An 18,228-nucleotide genomic window follows, 5' to 3' on the forward strand; every position below is an offset into this window, starting at 1 on the left:
CTGCATGCCCCAATAATCAATCCTTCATTAGATGAGTAGATTCACTGAAATCAATGGGTTTCCACATTAATACCCTATATTGTTACAAGTTCCCTTTATATTTGATGTAAGTGAATCACATTAACTAACTAAATTTCTCACTAGTATATGGTGAAAACAATCTCAAAAAGGAGACACAAAAATTTGAGAATAACTGAGAACCATAATAACAGAGAGAAGTGCTTTCTCTTATTTAAAGCTTGTCACCACAGTAGGAAAGGTTTGGGGGGTTATTCTTCGTGTTATATATGCTTAGTTATTGTCTGTTTTATTAATCCTCCACAAACAGAGTTGTAACATTAAAAAAAATTAAAATAGGAACAAGTTGTCCATTTCAACCATAAGGCCATCAATAAAATCACCCAGGCAGAAAACTTTATACTACAAATCATGTTCCCTTCTTCATAGTTAAACTAACCACAGTAATAAATGAGAATAAAATTGGTACTTCTACTCCATACTAAATAAGCAGCAGTTGAAGAAGCAAACAATTTTAAGTTCCAACAGACATTACAGTGTATGAGCTTGCAGAAAACTAGAACAACACATTGTTCTCTTCAAGAGAAAAAAAAATTATCTTTGGTAGGTTAAAAAACCAACTCTCGGAAATTAAGGTTTTCCAAAAAATGGTCTTTAATGGTCTTTTAATGGTTTTTAGTTTCAAAAAATTGTCTTTAAAATCTTAGAATACTGTTGAGAACGTCACTGTAAGACCAGAGTTTTATAGTAATTTTTATGCAGTTAAATCGAAATTTTTCAGTGTGGATAAAGCACATCATGGTGCTCTTCCTCTTATTACCATTCACTTTTATCATTTTTCAACATTGTTATAAAATTTCAACACTGCCATCAGAAATAATGCCAGAGAGAATAAGAACCTTATGAGTTCTGAAGGGACTTTGCCAACCTATAAATCTGCTTAAACAGTGTCTATATACATATGCATACATGAAAAAAAAGTTAAATGAAACAACTATATTTTAAAGCATTATAATTGTTTTTAAGTATTACTCTGAAATTCTGTATTATGCATTCTGTGATTGTATAAATAACTGAAGGACTCAGATTAATTCAATAGAAAAAAGGAATCAAAAAAAATAGGAGAGGATTATAATTTGAATTAGTGGGCATATAAATATTCCTAAAAACTTTTCAGGTGTAGAGTTGCAAACTATTGCATTGAAATAATACATTAGATGTATCATATATATGATAAAAAGATTTCTCTTGGTTTATTTAATTCTAGCATTTAAAATCACCCCTAGGAACAGCTTGTGGTTTGCAGAAAACTAGTGTTCCTTTGCAATTATTTCCTCTAACCCTTTATACGATGATGAACTAAGTTGTGATATTTAAAAAAAAATCAGAATGAAAATAGAGCAACCTTAAAGAGCCTCCAAAATAACTACATTATTGTTGGTTTTGCTCTTCTACTTTAAGGTAAAAACAGTAAGTCTGTGTTTAAAAAGATCACAAAATTAACCACTGCATGGAATTTCTGGTTTCAATTTTTATCCCCTTTGGAGTACCACGACCGTGTACACAATAATATATAGACAAAGTCATGGTGCTCCAAACATGTATGAAATGCTATTGCTGAACAAGAAAGCTGCTCTACATGATTTGAAGGAAAAAAAGATGAGGTTTTATTTATTTTGCAAAATACATACTTTTCTTTCTGAAAATAGGAGTGATATTGACTTGAAAAATAGTACTTTTTTATCAGTATATGATAAAAATTATTTGACTTACTGATGTAGTATTCTTGCACAATGCTTGTGTAACCATATATGGAAGAATATCCAAAAATTATAATCATAACCACATCTCTGCTGTCCAGCTCTACTATGTGTGCTGAATGACCTTCCACAGCATATTGCTGGCCATGTACAAGTACTGCAGGAGTTCTGGAGCTCCATGTTTGACTGTGTATGTTGAAAATCCACAGTTCATCAGTAACATTGCCATTATTTGTTTCAATTTTGCCTCCATACATGTAGATGTCTTCCTGTAAAAATTGGAAGGGAGAGAGGAGAAAGCACATAATGGATTACAGAAAGATAACATCTGAACTGCATACTCCTGTGCTGTGCAATATTTCATAACTGAGCTATCTGATTTAAATCTTCACATTTAATCTTACATTAACCAGCTCGATATCAGACACTAATCCCAAACAATGATATTTAAACTAAGCCAACAATGATAAGGAGTCCATTTCTCTGAAAAATAAACCCAGCCATGAAAATGACACCAAAATGAATCTCAAACAGATTACTTCAACCAGAAAACCTTTAATTACATGCCTCTTCTAATTCAAACTGCAGCACTCTATTTTGAAAAAAGCTAAACAGAAAGGTTATTATATTGTTTTCTTAAGGAACCATAGAATTAAAATGTGATTTTACACATACTCAGTCTATAGGGATTTCCATTAGCACATTCTCTCTCAACAGCAAAGTAACTTAAGTTCTGAGAAAACTCACAGTCATCAGAACCCAAAGAAAAGGGACAATATGTGTATGGAATCATAGAATGGTCTAGGTTGCAAGGGGTCTTAAAGATCACCTCATTATAACCTCCCTGCCATGGGCAGGGACATCTTCCACAAGCCCTGTCCAACCTGGCCTTGAACACTTCCAGGGATGGGGTATCCACAGCTTCTCTGGGCAACCTGTGCCAGGGCCTCACCACCCTCACAGGGAAGAATTTCTTACTAATATCTAAACAAAACCTGCCCTCAGACAGTTTGAAGCTATTCCCCCTTGTCCTGTTATTCCATGCCCTTGTCAAAGTTCCCTCTCCAGCTTTCTTGGAGCCCTTTTAGGCAGAGGAAGGTGCTATAAGGTCTCCCCAGAGCCTTCTCTTCTCCAAGTCGACAGCCCCAGCTCTCTCAGCCTGTCCTCTTGGAGAGGTGCTCCAGACCTCTGATCCCCTCAGTGGCCCTCTGGATTCACTCCAACAGGATCATGTGCTTCATATGTTGGGGGCCCCAGAGCTGGACACAGTGATCCAAGTGGGTCTCACATGAGAGGAGTAGAGGGGCAGAATCACATTCCTCAACCTGCTGGTCAGGCTGCTTTTGATGCAGCCCAGGATGCAGTTGGCACTCCTCTTGAACACGTTTGCTAAAATCAAATCCCATAGGGGAGTTACCTTGAGTTCTTTTTAAGGGATGCAAAACAGTTTTCCAGCCATCGTGAACCATGTACCTCAAACAGCAGTGCCATCTGTTCTGATAAGTAATGAATGATTTACTTAAATATTGACTGAAAGCAAATCCTACTAAATGTCACTTCATCTCGAGTTGCAAACCAAGGTATCCAAAGTCACAGAGCAAATTCTAGCATATTGGTTTCACAGACTTGCTCAAGGAGAGTTTATAATGCGCAGAAAAAAAAACTGCCTCTGGTTCTGAGAATGATCCTTAGTCTTTGCTAGGACATACCAGAACCAAATCCCATTTGCATGGTGTTTGTACAGTTGGCAGTTGTCTTCTGCATACTACCATATAGTTTACATTAAATTTAGTCTTACTAGGTTTAAATTAAAAAAATTAATCTTTTTTTTTTAAAAATGACGCTGCAATACTGAGCCTCAGATAAAGAGGCTGAAAGATAAAGAAACTACCTAAGAATTTTGTATCAATCATGTAGAAATTTCAGACTTATGGTACAAGGAACTGATGATAGGATCTAAAAAGAAATGTAAACTGCATATTATTATCATCACCCACATCAAGAAAGATGAACTCTTGACTGGTGATGAAGAGGTAGGCATGTCAAATATAGGTATCAGTAGAAGACAATTTATTTAGTCCAGCAAAACAAAGGCTTGAGAGGGTTATAATGTTGTTACATATGCCTGTGGTTGATGGTAAGTAACAGAGTCCAGAATAGTAAGAAAAGCTTCCTCGTAACTCAGAAAGATTAGTCAGCAAATGACTGACCAAACTGTCTGATTGTCAAGAGTACACTTGAAATTTCTGCAAGATTTTAAACTTTTTTTTTTTTTATTTGAGGCAGGTGAACATTTCTCTATTTAGAATTTAAATCGTTCCTATACAGGGGTACTCTGTGCTATCAACTAGTTTGGACTGGTGGTGTTTGAACAAAAGATGTTCACATCCTTCAGTAGGAATTTGTAGTAGAATTAGAAAGATATATATCTGAACCCATTCCTTTCCTGTGAGATAAAACATTTCAAAGAGCTTGGCAAAGACCCACAAAAGCTGAAGGAGGTTGTGCACTGATCCAAAGGAATGGCTTGAACAAATATTCTTCTGAAAGGATCCTCTATGGTTCATTCATTACACTTCCACATAGATCTCAAAAGTCAAATCAGCATTACTAAAATAATAGACTACTTATTTTTAAATGGAGATAACTAACTACAGCCAAAAGAGGGAGCTAATTAAGGAGTTCTTGGTACTGTATAATAGTATTTGAAAAAAAAAGTATTTCTGACACTGAGGAAAGACACTTACAAAAAAAAAAAAAAAGGTGATCTAAGGTGATCTGCTGACAATAAGAAACTCCTCCTCATAGTTCTGATTAAACAATTCAAAGTTCACATAAAAGAATACTTCTCTGAGGAGAACCTTTGTAAGTCAGACAGCAGGTCCCATACACAGCATTATTCACAGTGAACGAGACAACTGCTTTATCAACCACAAAAACATTTAACTAAGCTTTGCTAAAGGCTATTTATGAAATTAAGAAGCTCCTAATGCTGCGGAAAAACACTTTAAAAGTTAGTGATGATCAGCTGAACATTAAAAAATAGACTGAGGGATTGAAGTCAGTAGAAGAAATACTGAAGTAAAATTAAAAAATGTTACAAGCATAGGCAGGATAACACCCAATATCACAGGCACATAAAGATAAGTGTTTATTTGGAAAGCATAATCAAGAAGGAACGGTAGAAAGAATACAAGTGCAAATGGTCCTAAGCAGACTAAAGATTGTGGTAGAAAAGAAATTCCCTTAAAAACTTACACTATCTTTATAAATTACATAAAAACTAGGTATAAACCAAGGTATACAATAAAGATGAGGCTTTCAGGAAGATACAATTCACAAGATACAGAGTTTAAAGAGTGCTAACACACAAACACTCCTGACCTTTAAATTAATTAAGCATAGTAGATATTTGTTTATATTAAAATACCACATCACAACAGGACTACAAAGTAAAATAAAAGCAACAACAAAAATAGAATTGAGAGTCTTTGTGAAATTAGTGCAGGAGAAGTGTGAGGAATCTGGCCCAGAGGAAAGGTCTTAAAAATTGTACTCCTCAGCCTGGAGGAGAGAGAAGATCAAAAGGCAGACTTGGCCAAGGAAGAGATAACAAAACACTAGGCAGATAAGCACCAAGAAGATACATTCATATTTTAAATTTTTCATGTGTCAGAAGCAACACCTTCAATCACAGTGGCAGATAGCAAAGTTTAGCATTTACTCAATAAATTAACCTTGGTAATTTTAGACATATTACTTCACATAAATAAAATTATCTAAGAAATGACAAAAACCTTTAAAGACAATGTGGGTTTAAAATGAAATCTCATATAAATTTTACCATAGGTAAATCAAAGTATATAAAATTACACTTGAGAGTTCCTGCTCAGTAGGGAATTCCAGCAAAAATGACAAATATCTTCCTGTAAACTGAGCAGGCAGACAGCTCCCTCAATCATGACATTCCGACCTGCAGATCACTTCAGTTGGTTTCTTGGTAGCTGTTCAGGTGCAAGCCAACAAAACCAGCAGTGTAGCTCCTGTTAGCTTCAATGCAACCAAAACTTTCCAATAAATGTTTCCATTTTCTCAAATCATGTTTTTCCCCCAAGAAAACTACTTCAGTGGAAACTTTTGATGAACTATAGTGATAGAGAAAGATGACAAAAGGTATATGATCTGTAAATATTTGACTGTGCATTGTGGGCAGAGAGGATGGCAGCTGAAGGCAGGAATGATAAGATAAAAGGCAGGATTTCAACAAAATAGTTAAATCACATTTCCCAAGAGAAGAAAATATTCATTTGATCTAGTATTTTTCTTACAGGGTAATGATTGACATACACATTTTGACCAGTCAAAGTAAGACCAAGAGAATAACTCAAATACAGGAGAAAAAGCAAACTGTCACAATTTGAATCCTGCTGGAGGAATCAATACAATTTACAGCAGTGAAATTCCTCCTAACTTCTTCATCTTATTGATACCATTATCTTCTCTGTTAAATAACCAAATAATTAAAATAAAATTACATGCCTGGTGGGACAGGGTAAAAAAGAGGAAGCCAGCCTCTTCAGAGTGTTTTCCAGTAAACTGACAAGAGGTGATGGGCACAATTTGGATTACAAGAAATTCAATTTACATGTAAGAATAAACATTTCTCTTTTTTTCAGTGAGGATGGTCAAGACTGGAACTGCTTGCTCTGAGATCCTGTGGAATTGAATGCCCTTGGAGATATTCAAAACCCAACTGGAGCATGTCTGGAACAACCTGCTGTAGTTGACCCTGCTTTGAGCAGAGAGGTTGGTTAAGATGGTCTCCAGAGGTTCTTTCCAACCTCAACTAATCCTTGTGAGTTTGTGAAAAACAAATTTCTAATACAAGTCCACCTCTAAAAAGCCTCTTCCCTACTTAATTTTCTGTTACAACCAATAACAAAAATAAGCCATTCGATGATCGTGAACAATATCCAAATTATAAAAGTAAAAATAGTTTCCTTCAAAAAAAAAAACACCAAACAAAAAAAGCACACACACAAAAAAAACACAAACAAAAGCCCCCAAAACAAAAAAACAAAACAAACCCACCAACCAAGCAAACAAACCAAAAAAAACCCCAAAACCACAAAACCCCACCTTGAAAAGTTTCTTACTTAGTGCAACTAAACAGATGACACAGGAAAAAATATAGAGTTCTGGTAAATCTGGTAAAATGGCAATCAGCTTAGCAGCCTGAACTCTATAATTTGAGGGCAAAACTCTTTTAGAAGTCCAGGAGAGAAAAAAAATCTTACAGTGTGCTTTTCTCCTTAGTTACAGCAATGAAGAAATTGAGGCTCTACATCTGATTTCTGTAAATTAATAGATCTTTCAAATCCAAAAATAAATCTCCTTTAAATGAGTAACCATTAATTAATATGGCAATTTTTGCATTTGAAATTTCATAAAAACTGAAAAAGTAACCCCCAGAATTTCCACAAAATAGGTAAATGGATATTTATTTTTAATAGAGGTAAAAATTTAAAAATTTGCAAAAATGACCTGTGATCCAGTATGTGTCATGTTCCTGACTTCTAAGGCCATGTACTTGCAACTGCTGAAACAATCATGCCCAAACAATATCACTCAGCTTTTGCATAATAGCTTTAACAAGTCTTCAAATCTCTTGACAGAGAGATTTTTTCTCATTTTACATTGAGAAAAAAAATGAAACAGGGTAAGGAGGATAGTCAAAAAGATCACCAAAAGAGCAAGTAAGAGCACTCAGTCATCTGTCCCAGACAACAGACTATCCAGCAGACCACAGTAACTCTTCTATATCCTTCATGCTGAAGCCTGAACAGACGGCCAAAATCATTACTTCCTTTGACCTTGGACAGGTTGTCTTCCCTACACCATATTTCAGTGTTAATATTGATTTTATATTCCACATAAATGCAGTAATTCAAGACTTCTAAAACTTCTTATATTTTTATTCCTTAGACTTCACAATTTTTCACTTTTCCTAAAAGAACAATACTTATCAACTGCTCTGACTGTACCTGGGAATTACACACTGTTATGCAAATTCTGCCTGCATTCCAAAAGAACCTTATCTGGTAGTTACCACTGGAAGAAAAAAAGTATAAAGAAAATGCAACAAAAGGGTAATTTATAATCCATTTCTAATGAATTGGAAGCAAGTCAATCATGTTAAAATAACCACATCATTTTCATTTTGTATTTCTTAACTGTATCATGGTTACATGGAAATTAGTTTTCTGCCGTAATTCATATATAAATCCAACCAGTTCTTGAGGAATTGACCAAAGAAATGCTACTCACAAACCACATGAACAGTCATTCTCTCTTTTCTTGAAACAAAATTATCAATCTTTTTTCTCCCGTAGACCGTATCCATGCATTACTATATAAACTAATTTTATACAAATTAACAGGACTCTAAAATTCATCAGAACTTGTTCTCTATACTTTCACCGGGAATTACTAAAAGTTTAGTCAAATCTTTACATCATTAAGAAATGTCTCAATTCTTTATTCCAAGCAAAATATAAGTCACAAAAAATGTCATCTGGCAATAATTCATCCATCACAATCCTCTTTTTTTCATCCAACATGTGTCACCTCGTTAGGACTGTCTAATACCTCTGCCTTTCCCCAAACTGTTAGCTCCTTGAATATGGAAACAATATCAAGAACATTCTATCCATTATATCAAAAGAAAAAGATTAATTACATTTCTACTCAATCCAATAATCCTGCCATCAGATCAGGACTGACAGACTGGAGGACAGTCTTCACTTAACTCTTCCTCCTGCAGCCTGATTTATTATTCTTAGCTTATTGTGAAACTATATCTTCGCTGAATAAGAAACTGATTAAGTTACATGAGAAGCATATTATAACCTAAGTTCCCAGCAGGACCAAATTCAAGTTCAAGACAGTACATACTGCAGCAATTTGTATGTCAGGACGTTAGCTTAATCGAGAACGCTGCCACATTATGTCTTCATTATTTGCAGTTTTCCACATGGTTGCTGGATATATTTAAAGGTATTAATTAAGCTGACAATACTTGGATTTCACTTTCAAACTAATTGGAATAAAATCTTGAAACAACAAACGAAAAATATTGCACTTCTACATAAAGAACCAATCACTTGATGAATTAGGTCTGGTTAATCGAAGGGAACACTGAATAGGCTTTTGTCCAGACTACATGCAAAAGTGTATGACAGCTCATCTTACCTATTTCTCATACTTTTGAGCTCTGCAAATCAGAACTAGAAAGCAAGTTGTGCATAAGATGTAATTAAAAGTATTGAAACAATAAAACTAGGTAAATCAGTGGTACAAATACCTACTAATAAAACAGGCAGAAAATACTTTTTAATTCCTAGTGCTGCTCAAATTATACTACAATAGCCAACAAAAATAGGCATTAAAAGAATAACAATAAAACAATTGGTGAAAGATTTTATCTCACTCATATTAAAGGAGGAAAAGTTTTTGCTCTTTTTTGCTTTGTTAATGCTAGCTTTTGATAAGACTAATAAAAAATATCACAAGATACGTAGACTCAACATCAATACCAATTATTTGGAAAAGGAATCAAAATAATACTCTTTTTAAAGAAAGTTTTAAAAGTGGAAGTACCATTCATAAACTCCAATGAGTTTAATTTAATTCAGCTACATATAAAATGGCTTGTATACTGTGAAATATATTTATTATTACTACTGCATCAGCCTGTCTGCTTCATTTCTATCGCCGGTCTCAAAGGAAAAAAATCTCAGTGCCCAGTTATCCTTCCATTGTCTTGGGACTATTAGGAAAAGTTTAATTATGAGACCAACTTCTGTGATAAAACCACAAACTCACTACTGAGTAAATTCCCAGCAGTGACCATATACACACCTTGTAGGGAACTCCCTTTCTATTCGATTCCAGTGATTTTGCAATTTACTCTCTAACTCCCTACCTAGTCACTGTTTAGCAAAGCTGTATGTGCCTACTTTAAAAACCTCACATTTCCTTCAGTATCTTTACAATCCTATTTCTTACATAAATTATTTTGAAGTATGTTGATATTTTCAGTACCAAGATGCCTGGACCTATATACAATTTCTGAGATACAGTAGAACCAATTGCTAACAAATAAATAGCACCTTTCCAATAACCAGACTAAAGAGGCACCGAAGGTAATACTAAGAGTTTAGTTGGTCTCAAAGCAAGAGCACTTTTATACTTTCTCCTCTACAAATGCATAAAAAGCCTTAGTCACTTATTAATAACTATACATCAGTGGAAGTCTTCTGATCTTTTTTCTTCAGAATAAAGAAGAAGGGTACTTCAATTTTAACTAAAGAAGCTTTCTGAGAGAAATAGGCACAGTAACTTATTTCATTCTCCACAGAGTCAATCACATGGTTTCAGTTTTTACCTTGCACCACAATCAGGCAATGCTAGCTCTGCACTCTCACTCCAGTCTAGCACTAGGCTTTGAAATCTCAGGAGCTCAAGTCAAAAACTTAATCTAATTTCTTTTCTGTGGATATTTTTTTCTCTCAACCATAAAGGAAACATTACACAATTACTAATATGCAGCTCAAAACACAGCTCAAAGCTGCCATCTTTAGGTATTATGTTCTACTACTCTTCATTGTAAACTATTTTTCTGTTTTTTCAAGAGACTGAAGATCTAAAAGGAAAAACATCAAAAGTTTATCCTAGTAAGCTAATTTAAGAACTTATTGCAGGAGGATATATTTCTTCTACTTGCATGGTCAGCTTCTTTTGGCCGATGTAATCTTTGATATTTGACATAATCACTAAAATCAGCATATTAGTTAATTATTTCACATATGTTCTTTATCAGTAAATACTGATTGCTAATTAACATGTTGTCTTCAACAACAAGCAACATCATCTTCGCTACACACTTGCTTGTAGCTTTCATTATTATTGACAAGAGTTGCATTTCCTCACCGAGATCCAAAGAGATTTCTCAATTAACACAGGTCTATTATATTTAATATTTTCTGGTAAAAGTATTTCTAGAATAGTTACCCTTTAGTCTGGAATGTCTCAAGAAAATATTAGCACTGTCAAATAAAAAGGTGAAATGATATTTTAAGCCTTTCTTCTGATCTGCTAAATGATACATTACTCGCATGTTTCCCAACTAAAAGGTCCACATTCTACAAGAAGTGTAGGTAACCAAAGACACCAGTCAGAAAGATTTGAGCTTTCAAAGAATAGATAATGCATTAGTAATGAATCAGGGAACGGATGAGAAGGAAAGCAATTTTTGAGTTGATGTTGAGGCATCCACAAAATCTAGTTCATATTGCTACTGAAAACACCTCTACAATATTAAACATGCCATGTACAGATTCAACATCTCTGGAAGAACAACAGATGCCAGGAAAACAAAACAAAATATCCACCCACGCCTTCTATTCTGCTTGACTTCACAGAAAGCACTATACAAAAGGAAGACCCAAACATAAAAAGAAACTAAAATGTACAACTAAAAGGGTAAAATCTTTAATGACAATATGAAGACATTTCAAGGACATCTGCTCAGATCACATGAATGCTTCCTATTTAAAGAAAAACCCACAGAATTTCCCATTACATATAACAAAATAAAGCTCAAATTAGCAGAAGGATAATGGAGACTTAGAAGAAATAAAGACTTTTCAAAATAAAGGTTCAAAACTCCAGCAGACTAAGACACATATAAAGGCAAGGCATGAAACAGCTTAATGAGTTACCTGCAAAATTTATATCTAAAGTACTAATATATCATTTTTCAAATGCATTAGCAATACAGCCAACTAGATACTTTGTGGTGCCAACAGACAGTCTGAAGGAGTATTCTGAGAAGATAAAGCCATAGCAATAAAGTGAGGTTAACTTTTCCACGTGAGTCCTTCATGGCAGACTTCACAGGTATTTCTGTAGCAAAAATCAAAAACACAAGGTTAAAGTAGTGGGGGAAAAAAACGGCAAAAAAGTCACCAGGATTAGTTCTGAAGGAATTTAAGAACGAAACAGCTGACCCCTGTCTGTAGCATGTAAATTCCTGCTTAAAAATGGGTCCATACCAGAAGACTGATCAGGAAGAGGCAGAAAGGCCAGAATTCAGTGAATAAAGCAAGCAATTGAGGAAAATGCTATGAACTTCTGAAAAGGGAAGCTATATCTTGCAAATCATTGGTTTTTCCTGAAGGAATCAAAGGTCCACTTGACACATTTATCTAAAATTTCCAGTGGATGCTTCATAACATTCCTCATGCCCTAAAGAAAGTAAGATGCCCTGGGACAAGCAAGGCAGAAAACACCAGGTTAAATAAGTCAATAAAGTTTGGGAGGGAAAAAGTAGTTACTTCTTAAATGAATAAAGGTCATTAGTGGTGTTCCACAGAGATCTACAATTGGGATTTATTTGTTCAATATACTGAAAAACAAGTTGGCAGAGGTATGAGAGGAAAAATGGCAATGCTTTTTGACAACACTGTGTTACTCAAAATAGCTGAGGCAATGGTCAAAAGCAAGGAATTGCAGAAGAATCTCCTAATACTGAATGTGCAATACAAGAACAAAAAAAAGGGTAAATTAATGTTCATGTACATAAGCATGAAAATATGCATATGTGAAAAAAACAATTTTAAGTCTTTACAGGGGATGGGTCAGGGATGGGTTTTGAATTGACTAGAATTAGATCTTGAGGTTATAACTGACAGTTCTCTGAAAATACCAGTTTAAAGCCAACAGTAGATTTTCAAAAAGCTAAAATACCCTAAAGAATTAATAGAACAAATTAACTAATTCATTGATGTCAAGGTAAGAATTCATTAAAGACTGTGATTTCCCCTATCTCAGAAGGGATATAACAGAATTAGAAGAGGTAGAGGCAATGACACAATGTTATCCAAGGTATGAAATATCTTCCCTATAGACGATTATTAAAAATACAAGAAATTATCAGTTTGAAAAAGAAATGATAGAGGATGTGGTGAACTTACAGAAAATCATGAGTAGTACAGAGAAAATAAAATGGAGATTAAAAAGTGGAGATTATCAAAATTAAACCATCTAGTATCAGTACTCAAAAGGTGGTATTTCTTGAAAAAATACACTGGAATTCTTAGGCACTGGATGATATCAATGCTAAAATAAATATATGGTCCAAACATTTGGAAAAAAATAAACTTATTCATATTTTTTTCACTAAAATACAATCTTATTTTAGGAAATCCCAGCTGCAAAATAGGACAGTATTCTGAGGAAGCTTGTATACGTTCCTGTCATTTTTCCTTATATTCTTCCCTAGGCATTTGCTGTTACCCATTGTTCAAGACACGTTACCAGGCGAGATGAACACTCTGGTCTGACCTGACACAATCCTTTTTGTCCTTCCCTGCTGGAGGTGTCTTATGCAAACAAATGAAAGTTTGTGATACAAGTTCTGTAGTTCTCTGTCACAGTTAACAAGTTTGTCATCATCTGTAGCTTGTATCCTTGATGGATACCTCAGGCATATGTTGTAGCCTTCTCTCCAGTCCTGTCTCCTTGTGCTCCTGACTGAAGAGTTCCCGGACCCGGGTCATCCCTTGATACATCTTGGGGCTGCCAAAGGACCCTGTTACCAGCACTTGGCTCAGACCCTGGGGATGGTGCCTGGTCAGCAAGAGCATTGCCCACAATTCCAATTATATCACACACACACCTGCTTTTTATTGGCAGTTTAGCTCTGAGGATCGTGGTCAAACAAGTGACTTAGATCTATTGCATAACCTCTGTACAAAAAAAGTGCAATACATTTAAGTACTGAAGAAGACACTAACACAAAATATTTATGGACTAGAAATTAAATTATCCCCAAAAATTCACAGGGAGTCATTTTAAGATCACTGACAGCACACACAAAGAAATTCATTATATAGAATGCTGAAGAGTCCATACCTGATACAAAGCAAGAGTGTGCCCATATCTCTGCAGTGGCCCTTTGGATACAGGTACTACATTCCATATACTGCTTTCCAAATTGTAGCTAGAAGAGAAATAGAAGAGTAAACATTTTGCACCTGCAGAGAAATAGAGGGGTTTGTATGTTCAGACTAACTTCTGTTTGGCAGACTTGATCAGTCACTGTGTCTCTGACATGGTAGTTTGTTTGCAGCAGTTACATGATCACTTTTAACAGTGCACTAACTTGTGATATTGTACCACGTGTTCATCAAGCAAAACAGAAGTAGCTCTTTAAGGGACCCATCAACAGTCTCAGAAAATGGGAGTATAATAAAAATCACCAGATTTATAAGAAAGCTATGACACTGGGCTGCTAAGCCCACTGATATCAGATGCATAAAAAACACACCCCACTAAACTGCTCATGCCATGTATTTTCACACTGCTTTGAAGATTTACTGCTGAGCATCCTCTTAGCTATATGGTTAATTTCCATTACATTTTAATTAACAATTAAAATTAATCCCTTAATGCACTAACACACAACAAGATGGAAGAGAGGTAAAAAAATAAATGACAGAATTAGAAAAGAAAAACACCACAGAAGTTGGGATTTGTTTTGGATGATTGCAAATGTATGGAAGAAAATAAGAGGTAGACAAAACCAGAAGTAAACATACCAATGAGCATATCCTAACACTTGTATTTACCCCATTTACAGCCTCTACATGTATACAAGTTACACAATATGAAAATCAGCTACACAATATTTACAGCTGCTTCAACTTTATTTTCAAAAGGGGGTCAGATACACATACATACAAACTATCGTACATATAAAGAAGTGAAATACAGTTGACCTGCCTAACCTGACTAGCATGTCATCAACTGATTAAGTACATGCACTAAATACAAGTCTCCTATAATCATAAATTAACTTGAATAACGCAGATAACATTTGAGATGTACTGTTTGAAAACATCAGCACGTGGATTTCTCTCACTGTTCTACCACCACAAACATTTATATGTTTGGCAGTTTTTCACAAAACTGAAGAAATTACACATTAGTATCACATACAGTTTGATGTTGCCCATACTTTCATTTTCCGTAATCATACGAAAACTACAAGCAGAAAATAAGACCATTAAAAAAGAATCTAAAACCATATAAATCTTTCCATTAAATTACAAGATAGAAGCTGTCTCCCTGGTAAGATCTGTTTTCCCTGAGCCACATCAGAAAGGATGTTACAAAGGAGAAATCACTTACTTCAACACCATTTGGAAGGAACTGTAGTTAAAAGTGTATCCACCGATCACCCACATAAACTTCCCGTGTAGGACGGCCTTGTGGGAAGCGCGGCCCACGGAAGGGCTGAATGGCTTCACGTTTGGGAGAATCCAGTAAGACTCCGTGGAAGGGACGTTCAGAGAACAATCTGGACCTGTTTTGTAAACAAATGCGCAATTTGTACAATCTGTTCGACAGGAACGTTAAAGGCAACAAAGCAGAAACAGGGGAGGCTTAATTACAGATGTCAGGATTGCTCATTCTGATAAAATATGGTATAGACTTTTATGTTTAACAGATGCTCAAGGAATAAATTGACAACATGGGATGTCAGTCAGTTTGAAAGCATTAGATTAGCTCAAATAATAACAATCCATTTCTGTGCCCTTCTAAGAAAACAGATTGTATGAGTCAAAAATGGAAAGAAAGGCGCAATACATCACATTTTTAGATGACTTATCACTGAGGTCTAAAACTTGTAGCACAATATGCACTGTATGTTACCTCTGGAGAAAAACTATACTGTATTTGAACCAGACTAAGCTTATATCAAAGCAAATAACATAATAAATTAAGTTACAATATACATTGTATAAAATCTCAGAAGTAAAAATTTGCCCTTTGCCAATGCCATTCTGCCTTGTTTCTCAAGTGGAAAACACACTATAAAGCACTTTATCAAAAGAAGTATTTGAATATTTAGATTTTATAACATTTTATAGATCATCCTACAAAGCCACCAAACACATAGCTATATGTTATTTTCAAATATATTTCAACCAATCATTTTTTGTTAAATAAGGAAAAGCCAGAAAAATGCATAGGTTTTTAGTTATAGGACAATTAAAATAATGAAGAGTAAAGTTTTTTTTTAATTTGTTCTCATCCTTTTATCATTAGTTTATGCTCTAGATCTTGTTATTTAAAACCTGAATATATACAGAATTTTGCTACCAAAAGAAAAAAATAAGGCCAACACATGCACTATTTCTCTCTTGTCTTGACTGGTTTTATTTCTAGATGGGGAACACTGAATTTTAGGACACCAGTGTGCTCCACTTTATGCATTATCAATCATGGAAATGAGAGTTTTGCCATCAGTGATGGCATACTAGTGTTGTACAACATTTATGATCCTGAAAGAGGATGAACAATGAACAAAAATTGCTGCTAAAGGCAATTACTGGAGGGCACAGAGAATCAGATCTGCCTGAAGATCTGAAGAACCACAGAACAATTCTACATAGTTAAATTGAAAACTAAGTAAGCTACATTTCAGGATCATCTTAGGATATTTCATGAAAGTATTACATCACCACTCAGCAAGGGTCAAAATAATAAGTCGTGTCGAAATAGAGAACACTGTTACCTTACTGCATAAATCTAGGGTTTGTGTACCCTCAAAAAACTGTGTGTCCTACTGAAAGAGAGATTGGAGCTGGAGACTGTTTACAGCAGAGTAACAAGGATGTTCCAATTACAGAAGTCATCACATTCCTTCGAACTACTGACTTTTTCACTTGGAGAAAAAAGAAAATAAGTGACAAAAGGAGAGTGGATATGAAGAGTCCATAGTCTCTCTGAATATAAAGAACCAGGATTCATCAAATGCAGCTTGAAGAAACCATGTTCAAAACAAAGGAAGAGGAGACAGTTCTTCATGCAAAAAGTATCAGATTTCCTTGGCAAGGATGCTCCCCTGGCAAAAGATGCTCTGAATGCAAAGATTTACACTGTGTCAAGGAGAGACTAGACACACATTTAGAAGAGAGAGCTGCTGAAGTTTACTAAACAAGTTAAATAAGTAATGTACATCAAGTTCATATTTCTAAAACATATTATCTTGGAGGGGGTGGAAGTAAAGGGAGATTACATTTTCCAATGTTTATTATAATTTTTGGGGCAACATGTTACAGTTACTTCTTATACACAAAAACCAGGCATCCAATCTGTACCTAACCAGCTGTCAGCTTTTCCTAGTTCACTGAGAAGAATGATGTCCACTTGTCTCCAAATTACCTTCCACTCACTAAATGATGGAGACACTCAATTCCCACAGTTCATTATACCTTCTACTCAGAAAAGATTAATGGCATTTGAATGAGGTCTAATGAGAGTATGAACAATTCAGTATATTATTTCTTAAGCATTAATAATTAATACTGTAATAGAGCTGTAACCTCAGCAAAATTGCGATTTGGTAAACCACTGGAGAAAACACTTAATTTGAATCTAAAAGAGCTTTAAAATAAACAACTGATTAAGTATTCTTTGATCGGGGAAGAGCTTAAAAATGATGACAACGGTGCCCCCAGTCAGAAAGTGAAGCCGCGTTTGCGCCTGTTGTTGTCGCGACCCCGCACAGAGATGTCGCGGCCAACAGTGACCCCTGGTGGCCAACGACGAGCAAAGCAGCGCAACTCCTCGCACGCCAAGCGACCGGAATTTTCACTTCTGGAGACAGGGAGCGGCAAAAATCCGTACGGCAAATCCAGTTATAGCGAGATGGTACTGACTGTAATAGATGAAGACAAGCAAAACCTATCTATACTAGGTTAGCCACGCAAAAATCTCAACAACACTGCGAACCAGATCAGCGACGAAAGTATGTCACAGACAACTCTCTTCCAGCCTCAGGGCTTCCTTGCTGGTCAGCACTGAACGACAGGAAAGGTGAGATAGAAAGGAGAAACTATGTATCATAGAATCATAGAAAGGCCTGGGTTGGAAGGGACCTTAAAGATCCTCTAGTTCCAAGTCCCTGACTTAGGCAAAGACAACTCTATTACATATCAATCAGTACAAAAACAGAATATGTAGTTGCAAAAATGCGAAACAATAGAATCATACTGGCTTTAACAAAACATCATTTAAAAAGCAAATGCTCTTGTGTGGCCACTGCTTTATAAAAGCAAGGTAAATGTAGGACTCTTAAATATCACTTATAGATTTTCCTACTTGAATACATATACCATTATTTCAGCATAAATACATTTTCTTTTCAGAAACATCCCATTCACTAAATGCGTGCTTTTTGAGCAACAGAGAGCACTACAGCTGCAGAACAAAGATAATGAAAAATATGTTTTGTTATGTTCCATGCAAATATGATTTCTCTCCATTTACTTAAAATTGAATTTCTTTCTTATCTTCCTAGTGTGTCAGTCAAACCACT

The 18,228-nt window shown here is 35.2% G+C and overlaps 1 protein-coding gene across 1 annotated transcript in view; it reads right to left on the minus strand.

Moving 5' to 3' along the window:
- The window catches only part of LOC108509751 (attractin-like protein 1), a gene marked incomplete at its 3' end in the record, with an annotated part of 104,987 nt that overhangs the window by 35,091 nt on the left and 51,668 nt on the right, over window positions 1-18,228 (minus strand). Inside the window, exons 6-8 of the mRNA XM_017839326.1 lie at window positions 15,033-15,207; window positions 13,755-13,842; window positions 1,792-2,047 (exon numbers count right to left, since the gene is read on the minus strand). Coding sequence (XP_017694815.1) covers window positions 1,792-2,047; window positions 13,755-13,842; window positions 15,033-15,207 — 519 coding nt within the window. The remainder of the gene's footprint in view (window positions 1-1,791; window positions 2,048-13,754; window positions 13,843-15,032; window positions 15,208-18,228) is intronic.

This window comes from Lepidothrix coronata, unplaced genomic scaffold, assembly GCF_001604755.1.
Source record: "Lepidothrix coronata isolate B3197 unplaced genomic scaffold, Lepidothrix_coronata-1.0 Scaffold8, whole genome shotgun sequence".
Taxonomy (NCBI): Eukaryota; Metazoa; Chordata; class Aves; order Passeriformes; family Pipridae; genus Lepidothrix; species Lepidothrix coronata.